The sequence below is a fragment of the Lathyrus oleraceus genome, chromosome 2 (assembly GCF_024323335.1).
Source record: "Lathyrus oleraceus cultivar Zhongwan6 chromosome 2, CAAS_Psat_ZW6_1.0, whole genome shotgun sequence".
In the NCBI taxonomy this organism is placed as follows: Eukaryota; Viridiplantae; Streptophyta; class Magnoliopsida; order Fabales; family Fabaceae; genus Lathyrus; species Lathyrus oleraceus.
The window spans coordinates 16,859,556-16,879,126 of NC_066580.1; the positions used below are offsets into that span (position 1 = coordinate 16,859,556).

Genomic DNA, 19,571 nt, shown 5'->3' on the forward strand with positions numbered 1-19,571 from the left:
ATTTTTGTTTTCAAAAAAAAGTTTTGAGAAACAGTGAGACATTGTTTGGTGTACCCGACACAATCCCTTACCATTTACATAACCCTATTAAACCATGAAGATGAAATCACCTAAAATAAACAAGTCGATAGTTGATTACACATGTGTGCCTCATAAAGCACAAAATAGGTGGATGAATATTCACCAATGACTTTCTTATTAAAACATATCAATTTTATAGTGAAATTTATCAATAATTTTTCAAGAGATGATATATAAATTATATCAAAGAGTCAAAGATTACAATTTATTTTAACATCTTAACATCAACTTGAACATTCAAGGGGTCAAAAGAACCACACACATATAAATTTATTAGAACAACCAAGGAATATGTTTAAATTCAAAGTGATTATTACATTTTAATGCATAACCAATTATTGATTTGGTTCATGTTTTCAAGTAGAAATATAATTTGGTCATAAAATTCTGGTGTTGCGAACCCAATAACCATAACAAGACATATCATTTTCAAAACAATGATGTTTATACAACATTATTAACTTAGTCTCCACCTGGTACTAATGGGACCTGATTCACCCCTACATTTTCATACAAATGCTACACCAACCTCCATGTTGTTGGATCTTCCTGAAAGCATTAAGCATTAAAACAATCATGAAGTTCTATATTAGAAAGCTATGAAATATGGACTCTGACATGGATACTAGGACACGACACGATACATATACTCTGACATCGATAATGTTAAAAATATAGGATACAACATCACTACATATATTATAGTATTTGAGCTTCATTGAAATTTGTTAGTTTAAAATACTATTCTTATTATTAATTATTAATTTATTTTAAATGTAGGTATAATTAGTCCTTAGGTCCCTTAACTTTAAGCGAAATTTCATGTTGGTGCCCTAACTTTATCAATAGTGTTATCGCTATTAGAGAAAATGCAATGGGGATGTCTTTTCATGGGAGATTTATGTACAGTTATTTAGAATGGTACTTTAGAGTATCTCACACTCATATCATCCCACATATTCAACCTACAGATGATGATGGAGGACTTTCAGATGACGTGTCACCGCCTTAACCCGTTATAACTAACAAGAAGTACCTTCATGTGGTAACACTTCTTTTAGATAACCTAACGAATATGATAAACCTAGATGATGAGATCTATGCAGGGTTATCTCGGATAACACACATTGCCTGTGGTGGACCAACATAGATTTTATTTGTTGTTTATTAGTTATATTTGCTGATATTATTTTGGGTTTCTACTCAAATATTTGTATATTATGGATATTTATAAAATTGTTTAGGGGTGGCATGTATAATTTATGGGATGTCATGTAAAGTTTCCTAAGTTTTGATGCTAGATAGAACAAACTCCTGATGGTATATGAACTAGGTCTACTTTGACATGGGTTTAAATGAATAACATTTTTGTTTTAAAAAAAAGTTTTGAGAAAAAGTGAGACATTGCTTAATGTACCCGACACAATCCCTTACCATTTATATATCCCTATCAAACCATGAAGATGAAATCACCTAAAATAAACAAGTGGAGAGTTGATTATACATGTGTGCCTCATAAAGCACAATATAGGTGGATGAATATTCACCAATCACTTTCTGGATAAAAATATTAATTTTGTACTGAAATTTATCAATAATTATTCAATAGATGATATATAAATTATATCAAAGAGTCAAAGATTACAATTTATTTTAACATCTTACCATCAACTTGAACATTCAAGGGGTCAAAAGAACCAGACACATATAAATTTATTAGAACAACCAAGAAATATGTTTAAATTCAAAGTGATTATTACATTTTAATGCATAAACAATTATTGACTTGATTCATGTTTTCAAGTAGAAAGATAATTTGGTTATAAAGTTCTGGTGTTCCAAACCCAAAAAAACATAACAAGACATATCATTTTCAAAACAATGATGTTTCAACAACATTATTAACTCATTCTCCACCTGGTACTAATGGAACCTGATTCATCCCTATATTTTCATACAAATGCTCCATCAACCTCCAAGTTGTTGGATCTTTCTGAAAGCATTAAGCATTAAAACAATCGTGAAATTCTATACTAGATAGCTATGAAATATGAACTCTGACACGTATACTAGGACACGACACAATACAGGTACTCTGACATCGATAATGTTAAAAATATAGGATACACCATCACTACATATATTATAGTATTTGACCTTCATTGACCCATGTATTATTAAAAGAGTTAAAAAAATTCTAATCAAGATTAACATCTATAATTTTTCATTGATAACTTTACTTCAATAAATAATTAACCATTTTATACGTGTGTCAGATTTTTCCATAAAAAAGATGTAAGATGCATGGAATCAAAGAAAAAAATAATATTGTTTGAAATAATAGTCTGAATTATTTGACTTTTCTGCTTCTTATTTGAATTGTCAGACATATGTTGTATGTGTATCATACAAGTGTTGGACATCAAGGCATGTCGGACATCGATTAAAAGAATGCCTAAAAAAAATAAACCTATCTTTTAAGACATTTGTTTGAGTTTTCCGACACTTGATTGACTCTTCCTGTATATATGGTATGAGTGTCAAATAAGTGTAAGACCCATGACACTCATGCTACTAAAGGTGTTTGTGTTTGATAGCTAGCATGTGGTGGCTGACTTGAAATAGTTGGTTGTGGTGGCTGACTTGAAATTATTGCTTGTGGTTCTTGAGTTAAGGCTCCTTCTGCTACCTGAGTTGGTGGTACCACTGGTTGTGGCAGTTTACAGGTGGCCTTATTGTGATCTTTCTTGTTGAAACGACTACAATTGATTCCATGGTTTGCCCTTTTCAAATGTGTCTCATCCCTCACCATTTCTCTAGCTTCTTTATTCCTCTTTTTCTTGGGCCTTCCAGGTTGTCATGCTATGAAACATGATAAGTAACATATAAATGACATTCCCCAATCATTACTGCAATTGTTTGCATCCTCTTAGTTCCTTTGTCATCCTCTAACAACACAATATCACAAGCATTGATTTCATCGTAATACCAAAGTTTATCTACAGTTGGATAACCTAAATCTTTTAACATATCTAAAGATTAAAAGTACATCCAATAATCTGGATCAACACCCAAATAGTCTCTAACCCTTGATACCCAGACTTTGTGAAGTTAGCAAACTCCCTAACAAACTCACCAGAATGATGAACAACACATTTAAACATCTTCTCCATTACCTGTTCAACCTACATAAGATAGAAGAAGTACTAAAGAAGATGGCTAAAAAAAGTTCACATTTTAGTAGGTTACAAGTGAGAAACTATATCTTAGTCGTAATTAAAGAAACGTTGCTACCGTCATCCATGGCGTTTGTCTATGGAGCAAGATGATGTTATCTTCTTCAATGCAGTTTGTCCTATTCAGAGAGACGTATTCATTTTCGCTAACCTTTGAACTTCATGCGTTTCTTATTTAACTTCAATGATTTACATCATGACCTTTTTAAACCATTTTCTAGGAATATTAAAATTCCACATCATATGTAAAGAGTCCATCCTGGCATTTTTTTAATGTTTTTTCAATCAAACTAATGGAAATGACCAAATATTTTAACGGAAGTGAAGTTAAATGACCATTATGTAACACTTTTTTCTTAAGGGACCATAGCGAAACATTGCATAAAGTTAAGAGACTAAATGATGCATTAAGCCTTAAGCGTATAACTGTTTTAATTTAAAAAAATTAAAAAAATGTTTATATAGAAAGATTCCTAAATGTTGTTTATTAAGATATTTATGCTACACATAAATAATAAAATTATTAAAAATTATCTTTTATTTAATCCAAAATAAAGTTATAAAATTAATTTTGTCATTATTAATATTAATTTACTACTATTATTTTAAGTTTTATAATTATTATTATTGTATTATTAGTATTATTATTAGTACTTTTATTATTATTATTATTATTATTATTATTATTATTATTATTATATTATCATTATTATAATTATTATTAGTAGTAGTAGTATTACTGTTATTATTATTATTATTGTATTATTATCATTATTATTACTATTAATATTATTAATATTATTATTATTATTATTACTATTAATATTATTAATATTATTATTATTATTATAGTCAATAATTTGTTGATGAATATATTTTTGAAAAGTTTTAAAAATAGTGGTAGAATATTATAATTTGTTAAAACAATAGTGTTTTTTTATTATTATACATATCACAATGGTAGCCCTATTGGGAGGTGTTATTTAAGTAAAGTGGGTGTAAAAAGCTTGTATGGATTTTAATATTCTGTTGCGAATCCTCTTATTTTTATTTTTATTTATATTTATGTATTAATATAAATATTGATGCAACACTCTATCTACGAGGATACTGTTAGGTTATACATGTTGCATCTTGTAGAATGTACTATTTTAGAAGGTAAGTCTCATGCATACATCGATGCCATATACATATCTCTGGTTAGTGACTTTGATCATTTCGATTAGGCATGGGATTGTGTTGCTTCAATAGTATTATATAGTGCAATTGGGAAGGATATTATCTATGAGACGAGACAACTTTCTGGTCATATGAGTCTATTTTAGGTATAATATTTATTATGTTTTTTTTGTTTTGTTCTTATTTATAAAAGACATTTAATTTATATAATTTGCATTTGGTGTGTAATGTTGGATATATGAGCATTCACTATCCATTTGTGGCGCGATCATGGTCCCATCACTGTTGGCTTCCTGCCTGCAACCGAATTAGGGTCCGAAAATTCTCATTCAAGGGGTCTTCTGGAGTACAGGAGGAGGATTGATGCTCTGGCCGCCTATAATTCCATATGGATAACTTATGTAGACCAAAAAGTGCATTGGGAGTTTGATGACAATGCCATTTTTTGGGTTATTTTCAATGGGAGAGTTTGGAGTATATATATTTACATGAGATGTGTCTATGCCAGTTTGGGTATCCTCAGGGAATCCCTAGCCCAATCCTTATTATGCTATTTGGAGGCATTGATGGATGGTTTAGGTCTAACATTATCAATAGTGTTATCACTATTAGTGAAAATGCAAAGGGGATGTCTTTTCATCGGAGATTTATGGACGGTTATTTAGAGCGGTACTTTAGAGTACCCCACCCTCATATCGTCCCAAATAGTCAACCTACAAATGATGATGGAGGACTTTCAGATGATGTGACATCGCCTTAACCCGATATAACTGACAAGAAGTACCTGCAGGTGGTAAGACTTCTTTTAGATAACCTCACGGGTATGATAAACCTAGATGGTGATATCTATGCAGGGTTATCTCAGATAACACACATTGCATATGGTGGACCAACATAGATTTTATTTGTTGTTTATTATTTATATTTGCTGATATAATTTTGGGTTTCTACTCAAACATTTGTATATTATTGATATTTATCTTAACATTCATTAGATGAAAATTAGCATTACATTATTGTTGGGAAAAAAAATTTAACATGAACATTGCTTAACATAACTTAACAAATAAATAATATGAAAAAAACATAAAACATTACTAGATGATTTAGGATATTTCAACATCTTAATAATTCCGAACCCACCTTGATTGGACCCTTTGTTTCGTATCGGTGATTTATGCTCCATATAACTTTAAATCTTCATCGATCTTCAACTCAAAGTTGTTGAACTTCATCTTTCATTCGTTATCAATAGATGGTGCAAGAGATTATCTAGTTTCTCTTTCAGAACATCAAAAAGTGTGTTCTATGTGAGCCTAAATTCTAAAAGATGTTTCACATTATTGAAGTACACAAACGTGAGATAACAAAATTGAGACATAATGGGATATTTTTGTTAACAACATAGGACATATTTATACAAGTTTTAAATCATTACAGACCACACAAAGTTGTCGGTGCAATCATAATCCTATAAAAGAGTGGGAAAAATTTCAATCGTTTAAAAATAACACTATCAGATTTTCCAGCGGGGTCGGAAAATATTTCGTCTACCTATTTTTTTGAAAAAATCGATAACTTATAATTTACATTGGATTTTTTCAAAAATGCCGATAAAAATACATATCGTACTTTTTATATGAGCTATCGCGTTTTTTTGTGATTAAGAGAAAATTTTGAATAATATGAATGGTGAAAAAAATGAGAGAAATATTTTTGATATTATAAAATTGTTTAAGGGTGGCATGTATAATTTATGGGATGTCATGTAAAACTTCATAAGTTTTGATGCTAGATAGAACAAACTCCTGATTGTATATGAACTAGGTCTACTTTGAGATGGGTTTAAATGAATAACATTTTTGTTTTCAAAAAAAGTTTTGAGAAAAAGTGATACATTATTTGGTGTACCCGACACAATCCCTTACCATTTACATATCCCTATATGAAGATGAAATCACCTAAAATAAACAAGTGGAGAGTTGATTACACATGTGTGCCTCATAAAGCACAAAATAGGTGGATGAATATTCACCAATGACTTTCTTATTAAAAAATATTAATTTTGTAGTGAAATTTATAATAATTTTTCAAGAGATGATATATAAATTAAATCAAAGAGTCAAAGATTAAAATTTATATTAACATCTTAGCATCAACTTGAACATTCAAGGGGTCAAAAGAACCACACACATATAAACTTATTAGAACAACCAAGAAATATATTTAAATTCAAAGTGATTATTACATTTTAATGCATAAACAATTATTGACTTGATTCATGTTTTCAAGTAGAAAGATAATTTGGTCATAAAGTTCTGGTGTTGCAAACCCAAAAAAACATAACAAGACATATCATTTTCAAAACAATGATGTTTCAATAACATTATTAACTCATTTTCCACCTGGTACTAATGGAACATGATTCATCCCTATGTTCTCATACAAATGCTCCACCAACCTCCAAGTTGTTGGATCTTCCTGAAATCATTAAACATTAAAACAATCGTCAAGTTCTATACTAGAAAGCTATGAAATATGGACTCTGACACGGATACTAGGACACGACACGATATAGATACACTGACAAGGATAATGTTGAAAATATAGGATACAACATCACTACATATATTATAGTATTTGACCTTCATTGACCCATGTATTATTAAAAGATTTAAAAAGATTCTGATCAAGATTAACATCTATAATTTTTCATTGATAACTTTACTTCAATAAATAATTAACCATTTTATACGTGTGTTAGATTTTTCCGAATTAAATATATAAGATGCATTAAATCAAAGAAAAAAATAATATTGTTTGAAACAGTAGTCTGAATTATTTGACTTTTCTGCTGATTATTTGAATTGTCAGACATATGTTGTATGTGTATCATACAAGTGTTGGACATCAAGGAATGTCGTACATCGATTCAAAAATGCCTAATAAAATAAAAACCTATTTTTTAAGACATTTGTTTGAGTTTTCCGACACTTGACTGACTCTTCTTGTATATATGGTATGAGTGTAAAATAAGTGTCAGACCCATGACACTCATGCTACTAGAGGTGTTTGTGCTTGTAGCTCGCATGTATTGTTCTTATAATTTAGGTTGATCTAACTCAAAGTTTACATAACTAGTCTGTAATATATAGATTTCCCTTCATTTATAAACAATTTAAGTCACATTTCATTGAATTTCAATCTCTTAACAAACTCTTAGGTGGCCCAATAGAAGTGTCTTAACAATAGGCGATCCAATAGATATTTTAGAATTAGACTCAACTTAACTCAATCCTTACAAGACTAGTTTGTGAGGTTTGAATATCACCCTTATAACACATGTTAACTATATCTCACTCAATTTGAGAATCTTAACAACTATAGTTTTTTATAAAGAGTGACACGTGTTCCGTTACATCAACTCAACTGCTAGTTTCAGTAACATTTGAGCACAAAGCACATGATTTAACTTACGACGCTCCACTTATTTACTTTTAAAGAGTGAGATTATAATATTTAATCTAATAGGCAAAAAATAGTAGATCTCATAATATCAATTTATTACATATTATACCATATCATATCATGTGTTTCAAACAAGTTCAAAATCAAATTTGTACTTATTTAGGTAATAAGAAGTACTTACACGAAGGTAATTATTGAAAGTGTCATTTGTTAAAACATTTGGAAGACAACTTGTTAGTGCAATTCCAGCTCTGCATTAATATGAAAGAATTTTTATTAAAAAACTTAAAATAATGAAAAGGGCATACTCAATCAACATACTTAAGATGATGTTTCTTCCCAATTAACCTGTGATTATCTGATAGCCGAGAATAACATGAGATTATGAGCTTCAAAAGTCGAGGTGCATGTTGTTTCTCAATACTTTTCAACACCATGTCCAAAACACGTGCTACTGCAAAAAATCGTTCTACTGTAGCGCAGATATAAGCCAAGCCATCATCATCTTCCAAAACTTTTTGAATTATGAATGTTGCTACCTGCAAAAATATCCAAATTTGATATATTGGTAACACAAGTGCATGAAAGAAAAACATGTGAAACAAATTGGCTAAAAGTATAGATTCTAACCATTTTTGATACTTCTTTTCCAATTTTCATATTGCACAAACACAAAGGAATTATTTCGCTTGAAAGAAGGAAAGTTATCACTTCTTTAGTGCTAACCTAAAAATAACAAGTATACCAAAAGAAAAGTAATACAATCGACACTTCACAAATAAAAATAATGGTATACATGTGATTAAAGAATCAAGTTATATAATCATTAAAATTCATAACTTAGTTATGTTTGTGTTTAAGTTTTTTTCAAAAATATTTTATTAAGAAATAATTTTTATTGAGAAAGTAAATATGTTTATTAGATTTTAAAGAAAAGTATTTTTAATATAAGAGATATAGAAGTATAATTTATATTGTGTAAGTTTTTTCAAATATATTATATATAGTTTTTAAGTTGTATGTTTTTTCAATCATAATTTATACTTTTATTAAAAGTCTTTAAAGGTTAATGCCCAAATTATTTATATTAAAGTAAATTTACTTAATAATAGTCTTGCGTATTAAAAAAATAGAACTAATTCAAATATAATACCTTTACAAGTGCACCAATGACTCCAAGACTAGCAAGCCTCAAATGTTCAAATTGTGGCAACTTGTTTGTTGTTTGAAGAAAGGGATACAAATACAAAGGTATCTTAGCTGCATATCAATAAGAAATAGTAAGTATGAGTAATTAAAAGACTAATTCTATTTTTTAGTTAACATGTCCTTTATGAAATTCAGAATAGTTAAATGAATAAGAAAGTTGACATTACCCTCGATAAATAACATCTTTGTATCAGAGTGAGATGCCACACACTATAACAAAAATATTAGAGAAAAGTATTAGAGAAATTTATTTCATATATTTTGTGTGAGAAAATGGAATTTAAAATATAATATTTCTACATGCTAAACACAATATTCAAAAGTTGTCATGACAAACTTAGCTCACCTGAAATAGTGCAAGAACATTGCACACTCGAGTTGATTGTGCAGCAGTAAGATTTTCCATTGAAATATTAGGAAATATTGAAAGTATTTCCTGTAAAATAAGATATCACTATCAGTAAATACAAGACATCCAATAAACTTGTCATATCATCACGATTTAATTCTAATTCTTTTTTATAATCATATATATTTCGAGTGAATTGTAAAAATAAGAATATTATCTTTACATTAAAATGTAGAATTGAAAATATATAAACACAAATTGGTGAAATATTTATGTAATAGAAAGAAACAAATAGGGAGACACATAAATTTAAAATTATAAAAAATTAGAATATGATAATTGTTATAAAGGAGAGTAACATGGGAAAAGACAATAGTTAATAGTTTCATCCACTACCACTTTGTGTTATGCCAAATCTAAAATAACTATTGTTCCATCCACCGAGAAATGTAGCATGATAAAGTACAATGGTTGATATTTTCATCAACTACTACTTTGTGTTCCTCGAAACATAGAATAACTATTGTCAATCCACAAAAGTAAAACTCATATATAATTTTCTTTTGCCAAATCTTTTTTCGTAAAAAAATAGCAAGGTTCTAAAAAAATTTATAAACAAAGAAAAAAGGTTTCTAAAAGTAATAACACAAAGAAATCCAAAAAGAAAATAATATAGCAAGTTAGTTACATATAACACACCTGTAAAAGTATCACAATAGTGCCAAAGGAATTCCATAATAGGGGTGCAAGTTCTTTGAACAACCCAGTCCACTGAAATATTTGAAATTGAAAATATAAAACATGTGTCTTAATTGGACGAGTTCAAGAAACATTACATACAAACTAAATTGTAAAATAACAAATATCAAAATATAATAACACATGCTAATTTTCTCTTAAATAAATTTGATGCCGCCATCATTTTGTAAATGATTTAATTTATTACATAAGATCAATTAATATATTGAGTTTTTTATTGGTCGAAGTCACAACATGAGTCACTTGATTTCTATCTAACTACTGATATTGGTTGATTATATTGAAATGAGTTATTTTTTTCTTCATAGACTTTTTTTATCTCTCATATCACATAGTATCACTTTTAATGACAATATGTATATCTCTATTTTATTTCAATCATACTAAGCATTACACATTTATTTTCATTTTTTTATTTTTTTTCTTTCTTCAAATGTCTCTCTTAATTGCAAGGTTTTTCTTCCTATTGAAGTCATGCGATATGAAATAAACATTAATCAACTCATGACATAGAGAATGATACAATAGTTATCGAATAATCTACATTTAATATGCCAATTACTAGTGTAAATCTATAACATGCAAAAAGATCTCATTTCCATCTAAATAACAACAATTAAAATAAAAAATATAATGTATGTTTGTATGCATCTCAAAATACACTAAATAATGGATATTTTGGCTCAACTATAACTATAATCACACCTCAATTGTGCAAAAGCACCAGATAAATATATTAGAATTACAATTTACATTAAAACTTTAACAACAACTTCAAATTATATTTTAAACATATTTATTTATTTTGAAATTAAAGAAAATCGTAAGTCATAATACACTGAATAATGAGGCTTTTTAATTCAACTATGACTAGAATGACCTAAATGATAAAGCTTCTTGAATTACCCAAATACCCAAAAATTACCTTAAAATTACCTAAATATGTGTCTAGATCTACAAAACGGGCCACATAACAATCTAAATCTATCTTGATAGAGAAAATACATTCAGTTTCATACTAAACAACTCCTTTAATAATTGGATTACTCGTGATTTTATTAAAATATTATAAAAAGAAAAGAAAAAGAAAAAGAGAAAGATAGAATAGTATGAACCTTAGAGAGTACATGAAGAGCGTTTTCTCGGAGATCAGACATTTGAAGTTCAACAATAAGACGTTCCACATGCGCCATCCTTTGGACATTTTCACTAGTTTGAGTAGAAGCATTGAGAGGAGCTACGAAAGACTCATCGTTGTTGATTGAGAGCAAGCGAGAAGGAAAATTCGCCATCGATTAGATCTGAAAAAAAGTTATTTTTTTATAAATTTCTTTTTATTAACTATTCATTATTTCTAGTGATTTTATTACTTTATTGAAATATTATTATTTATAATATTTATATTAAATTTAATTATATAAACTAGATACTCTATTTAGAAAAAATATTGATAAAAAAAGACTTAAAGTTATATATTATTTAGAATTTTATCTTTATTGATAATTTGTGAATTTTCATTAGTTTAATTCTCTATTAGTTCAAAATAAAATACTTTGAATCTGTCGTAAAATATATATTGTTAAATTAATATTTTGAATCTGTAGTAAAATATATATTACTTCAAAATAAATAATTTGTGAATTTTCATTATTTACAAATTTAATTTAATATTTTGAATCTGTAGTAAAATATATATTACTTCAAAATAAAATACTTAAGAAATTGTTAAATTATACTTTCAAATAAATTAACGTAATTTTCTTACTAAAACAATTATGTTAAATTTTCTCTTTATAAGTAGATGAGGTAGGTCTAGTCATAGATATAAATTGATATTTAGGTTTCAATGTTTTTCAATAACATTTATTTGTATTTATATATTAGTATCAATAAATTGTTGATATTTATAAATTTATAAATTATAATATATATATATATATATATATATATATATATATATATATATATAGAGAGAGAGAGAGAGAGAGAGAGAGAGAGAGAGAGAGAGAGAGAATCCATTGATACATATGTTTGTTCATTAGTTTTTTTTTAAATTGAAAGTTCCATATTTATGCATTCAACTTTGATTTTTTTTTATGCTTCTGAATTTTTTCATTTCATAAATATAAGTTATTTACTTTTTTAATATTGAATACAATTTGTTTGAATTTTTATTTTTTAAGATTTGTCTAGATCTCTCCCCCTCTCCCTCTATGTTTTTTCTTTTGATTTTCGTTATCAAAATATTCAATTTATAATATAATCTTAAGATGGTTATATTTATAAGTTTATGTTTTTAAACAAAATCATAATTTTAAAAATATTTTTGATTTATAAATTTAAAGAGCTTATTTATAGTAAGAAATAAATATAAATAAAAATATAAAAACTAAGAATTCTGCAACATAATATTAAAACCTATACAATCATTTTACACCCAGTTTACTCAAATAACACCTGTCAATGGAGCTTCCAATGTGATATGTATAATAATTAAAAAAAATACTATTGTTTTCAAAACTTATAATATTTTACCACTGTTTTTAAAACATTTCAGAGCTATATGCTTCAATAAATTGTAGACTATTATATAATATATATATATATATATATATATATATATATATATATATATATATATATATATATATATATATATATATATATATATATATATATATATATATATATATATATATATAATATTAAAATGTTGTACTTTTATGAAGGATTTATTCGAAAATTCTATGGAAATAGCCATTAGGGAATTTATAATAAAAATAATAATAATAATAAACAATTTTGACAATAGTGAATATTCAAAATTAAATCTAAATAAAATGAAATATTTAGGGCATAGAATCAAAGTAGTAGTAAATATTAGTTTTATACATTACTATATGCTTCATTGAGATAATTATAATATACGAAAAAATGATTTTTAATTAACTTTTTTTGAAAGTTCTTAGTTTAAAATACTATTCTTTTTATTAATTATTAATTTATTTTAAATGTAGGCATAATTAGTCCTTAAGTCCCTTAACTTTAAGCGAAGTTTCATGTTGGTCCCCTAACATTATCAATAGTGTTATCGTTATTAGAAAAAATGCAATGGGGATGTCTTTTCATGGGAGATTTATGGACGGTTATTTAGAATGGTACTTTAGAGTATCTCCCACTCATATCATCCTCCGAGGTTGAGACTGAAAGGACCGTTTAAGTCACGGAAGCTAAGTCCGAGATACATAGGGCCATACCAGATTATGGAGAGGATTGGAGAAGTATCCTACAGATTAGTTTTACCACCTTCACAATTAGAAATGCATGATGTTTTTCATGTATCCCAACTCCGAAAGTTCATTCCAGATTCTCTTCAGCCTGTTCTTCCAGATTTGATAGAAGTGGAAGCAAATCTAACTTTCGAACCTCTAAAAAGTCGCATTACAGGGGGAGAAGTTAAGGTATTAAGGAATAAGGAGATTCCTCTTGTTAAGGTTCAGTGGGATGAATAACATCCGGGCGATGCTACCTAGGAACTGGAGTCAGAAATGCGAGAAGCTTACCCTCATCTGTTCTAGATAATATTTAAATTCGAGGACGAATTTTTATTTAAGGGTGGGGGGGGGGGGGGGGAGGATGTAATACCCCGTATTTCCTTAAATACCTATATTCCTATTAATTGAGGTCAATTGAGTTCCTATGTGCTCTAAAAGTTATCAATTGGGATAAATAGAGTAAATAATGAGATCAGGTTGACTTAATTAATATTAATTGGGACATTTTGATAACACTAATAATGGGTCAATAGCTCTGGTAGAACAAATATTACAAGTGTAGTGCCACTTGAGATATTTGTTACTACCTGTAACCTTTTCTAACCACATGTTATTTGTGGTAAATGGTGGCCACATGTTATTATCTCTTACCAACTACCCACATGTGCCATTTTCATTTTTTTTCCTCTATGTATCAGTAAGAATAGAGAGAAAGAGAAAAGCTCAAGTGAAGAATGGAAAACAAGGCTAGTGGAAAAGAAGAAAAAGAAGAAGAAGAAGAAGAAGAAGAAAAGATTGGAACTAACACCGTCATCTTCATCCTCATCTCATCTTCAACAACTTCTCCTCTTCAATTTCTTGAGGTAGGTTCTAGTTAGAAACCCTAGATTTCTAAAAGATTAGGGTTGTAGAATCATAGATAAATCATGAAAATCAATGCTACATGATGAGCATTTCTCTTGCTCTTGTTGATTTCCATGAACATGTGCTTTGATGTGTTCCTATGATTGTTGTGATTACATGATTTATTGTGGTTGTGGTTAAATGATTGGATGTGTTTATGACCTTGAAATCCTTGTGGTTATGAACTTGGAATTATTTTTGTACATGTGTATATGAGCATGTAGTGAGATGGGTGTGTTGGAAGAAGGAGTGGTTCTTTGTTGGTAATGGATTGACAAAGGAAAAATGGTGTTCTATGAAGTGAAAATGTGAAAATGTGGGTGGACCAATCGATTGATCCCTGCAACCAATCAATTGCACAACCCTTTTGTTTTGCAGAAGATGTGATTTTTACAGGACCAATCGATTGATAGTGTATTACAATTAATTGCACAAACTTTCTATTTATGAACAATGGAAAATTTTAGTGAGCCAATCGATTGATCCTCAACAAACTTTGAAAAACAGAAATGTGAGAGGAACCAATCGTTTGGGCCTCCTTAACCAATCGATTGACTTATGCTAAAAACTTCAAAATCTATTTCTTAAGTGTTTCTAAATGCATTCCTCCAACCATTAATCATTTCTGATGCTATGCTTATGTTGAATACATGCTAATGGTGAAAATTACATGATGAATCTAGTAAGTTAACCTAGGATTGGTATTAAGTCATGAGTGAGGTTTGTAACTTAGATAACATGAGAACACGGTATTCATTCGTATGACGCTTATGTGGAGGTCGTGAACGAATTGTTGTCATGATTGAGAATGAGACGCATTGTATGGAACATGCCATGTTATTATTTTTGTATTGTGGTAAATGAAGTCACCTGTTATTAAATACATTAAAAAATATTGATTATCACTTCAAAATAAATTAATTAAGAAATTATTCAAATATACTATCAAATAAATTAAAGAAATTTTCAAACTAAAACAATTATGTTAAATTTCCTTATTATAATGTATATATATATATATATATATATATATATATATATATATATATATATATATAGAGAGAGAGAGAGAGAGAGAGAGAGAGAGTTAGATTCCATTGATACAAAGTTTGTTCATTAGTTCTTTTTTTTTTAAATCGAAAGGTCTATATTTATGCATTCAACTTTGATATTTTTTATGCTTCTGAATTTTTTTATTTCATAAATATAAGTTATTTCCTTTTTTAATATTGAATATAATTTGTTTGAATTTTTTTTTAAATTTATCTGTATCTCCCCCCCTCTCCCTCTCTCTCTTTTTTCTTTTCATTTTCGGTATCTAAATATTCAATTAATATTATAATTTATTAAGTTTATGTTTTTAAACAAAATCATAAATTAAAAAATATTATTGATATATAAATTTAAAAATCTTATTTATATAAAGACACAAATATAAATAAAAATATAAAAAGAGGGAATTCTGCAACATAATATTAAAACCTAGTTTACTGAAATAACACCTCCTAATGGAGCTACCATTGTGATATGTATAATAATAAAAAAAAACTATTGCCTTAACAAATTATAATATTGTACCACTGTTTTTAAAACATTTCAAAAATATATTCATCTATAAATTATTGACTATTATAATAATAATAGTAATAATAATAATATTAATATTAATATTAATATTAATATTAATATTAATAATAATATTAATATTAATATTAAGAATATATATATATATATAATTAAAATGTTGTACTTTTACGAATGATTTAGTCAAAATCTCTATGGAAATAGCCATTAGGGAATTTATCATAATAATAATAATAATACAAATAATAATAATAATAATAATAATAATAAAAATAATAATAATAATAATAAACAATTTTGATAATAGTGAATATCCAAAACTAAATCAAAATAGAATGAAATATTTAGGGGATAGAATCAAAGTAGTAGTAAATATTTTTTTATGCATTATCATATGCTTTATTGAGATAATTATAATATACCAAAAGAATGATTTTTAATTAACTTTTTTTTGAAAGTTGTTAGTTTAAAATACTATTCTTTGTATAAATTACTAATTCATTTTAAATGTTGGCATACTTAGTCCTTAGGTCCCTTAACTTTAAGCGAAGTTTCATGTTGGTCACCTAACTAAAAAATGTTACTTATTGGTACCTTAACCTCTCTTCCGTTAAAGTATTTTATTTGTTTCGTTAGTTAGGGTGAGGAAACATTAAGTATGGCTGAGGTGGCATGCCGGGTATGCAACCATTCAAGTTAAGACTCAACTGTTGTGTTATAAACCATTTAGGGTTCGTGTTTTTCAAATCTTCATCTTCCTCCTTCATTTTTCAGTGTTCATACATCCATATTATATCTTCCATCGTGCATTAATTTGTTCATACATCCATCTTCCATCTTCCATCTTCCATCTTCCGTCGTGCATTTGTATTCCTCCATCTTCCATCAGTGCTTCAATATCTAAGAAGCAAGCAGTTTCTCAATCACAAGCTTTGGTACATCTAAATCCATGCTTCGTAGAAACAAGATAATTGAGTGTTCTTTCCAAGATGATAGTGTTCTTCATACTGTTACTGATGTGAGCAATGTCAACTATGAGAAAAAAGTTTGGGATTGTAGAAATTACAGAAATCACATGGACAATGGGTGTAATTTCTTCAAGTGGTTACGCGATGAATTTGTTGATGAAAGGGATTTGTAGCTTGAAATACAAAATAAGAAAATTAACAAATTGAAGAATGAGGTTATCTAGACTAAAAGATGCTTGAAAATGTCCATTATGGTTGGGATATTTAGCTTAGGGTTGAACCTTGTGTTTGTAACAAAGTATTTCAATTAGGATTAGGGTAATTTAGTGTTTTGTTTTTACAATATGATTGTAATCTTCTGTTTATTTAATGAAGAACATTAATGTCTATTTTATCAAAGTGTTGTGTTTGTACATTATTCATCTGTTTTAACACTGATACGTAACTCGTATAAAAGTTGGAACAAAATATAACTTGTTATAATGCATATCTATAACATTCCAAAAAGTGATACAAAAAGGTATTATAATCCATTGTCATTAAGTCATTATAAGGAATATCAATAACATTACATAAAGGGATTACAGGCCATTGTCAATAAGCCATTATAAGGCACTAAAATAACATTACAAAAAACCATTGTCAATAAGCCATTATAAGGCACTAAAATAACATTACAAAAAGGCATTATAACGCATAACAGACATCACAATAAACATCATGGTTAACTTGAAATAGGCTTCCCACCCTTTTGAAGTTTTCTTTTTCTTTTTGGGTGGTGGCTGACATGAAACTGTTGGTTGTGGTGGCTGACTTTAAATTGTTGGTTGTGGTGGTTGACTTGAAATTATTGCTTGTGGTTCTTGAGTTAAGGCTCCTTCTTTTACCTGAGGTCGAGGTACCACTGGTTGTGGCAGTTTACATGTGACTTTATTGTGACCTTCCTTGTGGAAACGACTGCAATTGATTCCATGGTTTGCCCTTTTCAAATGTGTCTCATCCCTCACCATTTCTCCAGCTTCTTTATTCCTCTTTTTCTTGGGCCTTCCAGGTTGTCATGCTATGAAACATGATGAGTAATATATAAATGACATTCCCCAGTCATTACTGCAATTGTTTGCATCCTCTTAGTTCCTTTGTCATCCTCTAACAACACAATATCACAAGCATTCATTTCATCGTAATACCAAAGTTTATCTACAGTTGGAAATGTGTGTTACTTCGCATCCATCTCAAGACAGGAAATCCATTACACTTACTTGTGACCATAATGCTACTATCATATACTTCTCTTAATACCAAGGTATAACTTCCTCCACTCCACTACATACTCTAGAAATCCTCGTTGCGAACAATCATCAACTACAAGCCTATAACTTTGTCTTAATGAATCTTAATGGCCCCATTGTACCTTTATCTAAAATGAACCCCATTACAACGGTTGTATTACAACATCCACACTACTTCCACACTCGGTGTTCACTTGTCTTCCTATGGTAATTCTCTCAGTTCCAATTACAAAACCATTCTACTAGAATTCCTTAAATCCAACTTATTTGCTCTTCTCCTCAACCAGATCTCATACAACCAAAACTCACTGGAGCTTCCATTACTATATAATGTGCGTTATCTCTCTCCAACACCAACTCTTGTATTTGATCCTTAGGTAACTCAACATTCCATAATGGTCTCTTACTAACACTGAACCACTGCTGAGCTATTCCAAATCCGATCTCCCATCTAAGACTGAACATACTTGGTTTATCTTCTAACCTCCATTTGGTCCATACATGTTTCACTTGGAATAGGCAGCCATGTCCTCGAGTCTCTTCTTACACTTCACCACTACCTTAGGCTCCCAACAAAACTGAACGTCCTTATCCCTCAAGTCCTTAACCACTTGCAAGATACAGTTTGAGAATCTTAATGACCCGGAGGGGGAGGATGTAATACCCCGTATTTCCTTAAATACCTATATTCCTATTAATTGAGGTCAATTGAGTTCCTATGTGCTCTAAAAGTTATCAATTGGGATAAATAGAGTAAATAATGAGATCAGGTTGACTTAATTAATATTAATTGGGACATTTTGATAACACTAATAATGGGTCAATAGCTCTGGTAGAACAAATATTACAAGTGTAGTGCCACTTGAGATATTTGTTACTACCTGTAACCTTTTCTAACCACATGTTATTTGTGGTAAATGGTGGCCACATGTTATTATCTCTTACCAACTACCCACATGTGCCATTTTCATTTTTTTTCCTCTATGTATCAGTAAGAATAGAGAGAAAGAGAAAAGCTCAAGCGAAGAATGGAAAACAAGGCTAGTGGAAAAGAAGAAGAAGAAGAAGAAGAAGAAGAAAAGATTGGAACCAACACCGTCATCTTCATCCTCATCTCATCTTCAACAACTTCTCCTCTTCAATTTCTTGAGGTAGGTTCTAGTTAGAAACCCTAGATTTCTAAAAGATTAGGGTTGTAGAATCATAGATAAATCATGAAAATCAATGCTACATGATGAGCATTTCTCTTGCTCTTGTTGATTTCCATGAAC

At 28.8% G+C, this 19,571-nt stretch overlaps 1 protein-coding gene and 1 pseudogene across 1 annotated transcript; both read right to left on the bottom strand.

The window, feature by feature from the left end:
* Nucleotides 1-19,571, bottom strand: part of LOC127117718 (uncharacterized) — a 125,513-nt pseudogene that overhangs the window by 19,151 nt on the left and 86,791 nt on the right.
* Nucleotides 6,698-11,586, bottom strand: LOC127117722 (uncharacterized). The gene is made up of 9 exons (XM_051047822.1): nt 11,397-11,586; nt 10,222-10,293; nt 9,520-9,609; nt 9,341-9,383; nt 9,118-9,224; nt 8,595-8,690; nt 8,313-8,503; nt 8,146-8,215; nt 6,698-6,977 (listed from the first exon to the last, which is right to left on the bottom strand). Exons 1-9 carry the CDS (start codon nt 11,571-11,573, stop codon nt 6,891-6,893), a joined length of 933 nt encoding a protein of 310 aa, XP_050903779.1. The 5' UTR covers nt 11,574-11,586; the 3' UTR covers nt 6,698-6,890.

What these genes read in the sequence shown, in the direction of transcription:
- LOC127117722 (XM_051047822.1), bottom strand. Translation starts at nt 11,573, where the DNA reads ATGGCGAATTTTCCTTCTCGCTTGCTCTCAATCAACAACGATGAGTCT. An exon ending in CTATTGTGATACTTTTACAG is followed by an intron (nt 9,610 to 10,221) that starts GTGTGTTATATG and finishes CTTATTTTACAG; the next exon opens with GAAATACTTTCAATATTTCC. An exon ending in CTTTCAATAATTACCTTCGT is followed by an intron (nt 6,978 to 8,145) that starts GTAAGTACTTCT and finishes TAATGATTTCAG; the next exon opens with GAAGATCCAACAACTTGGAG.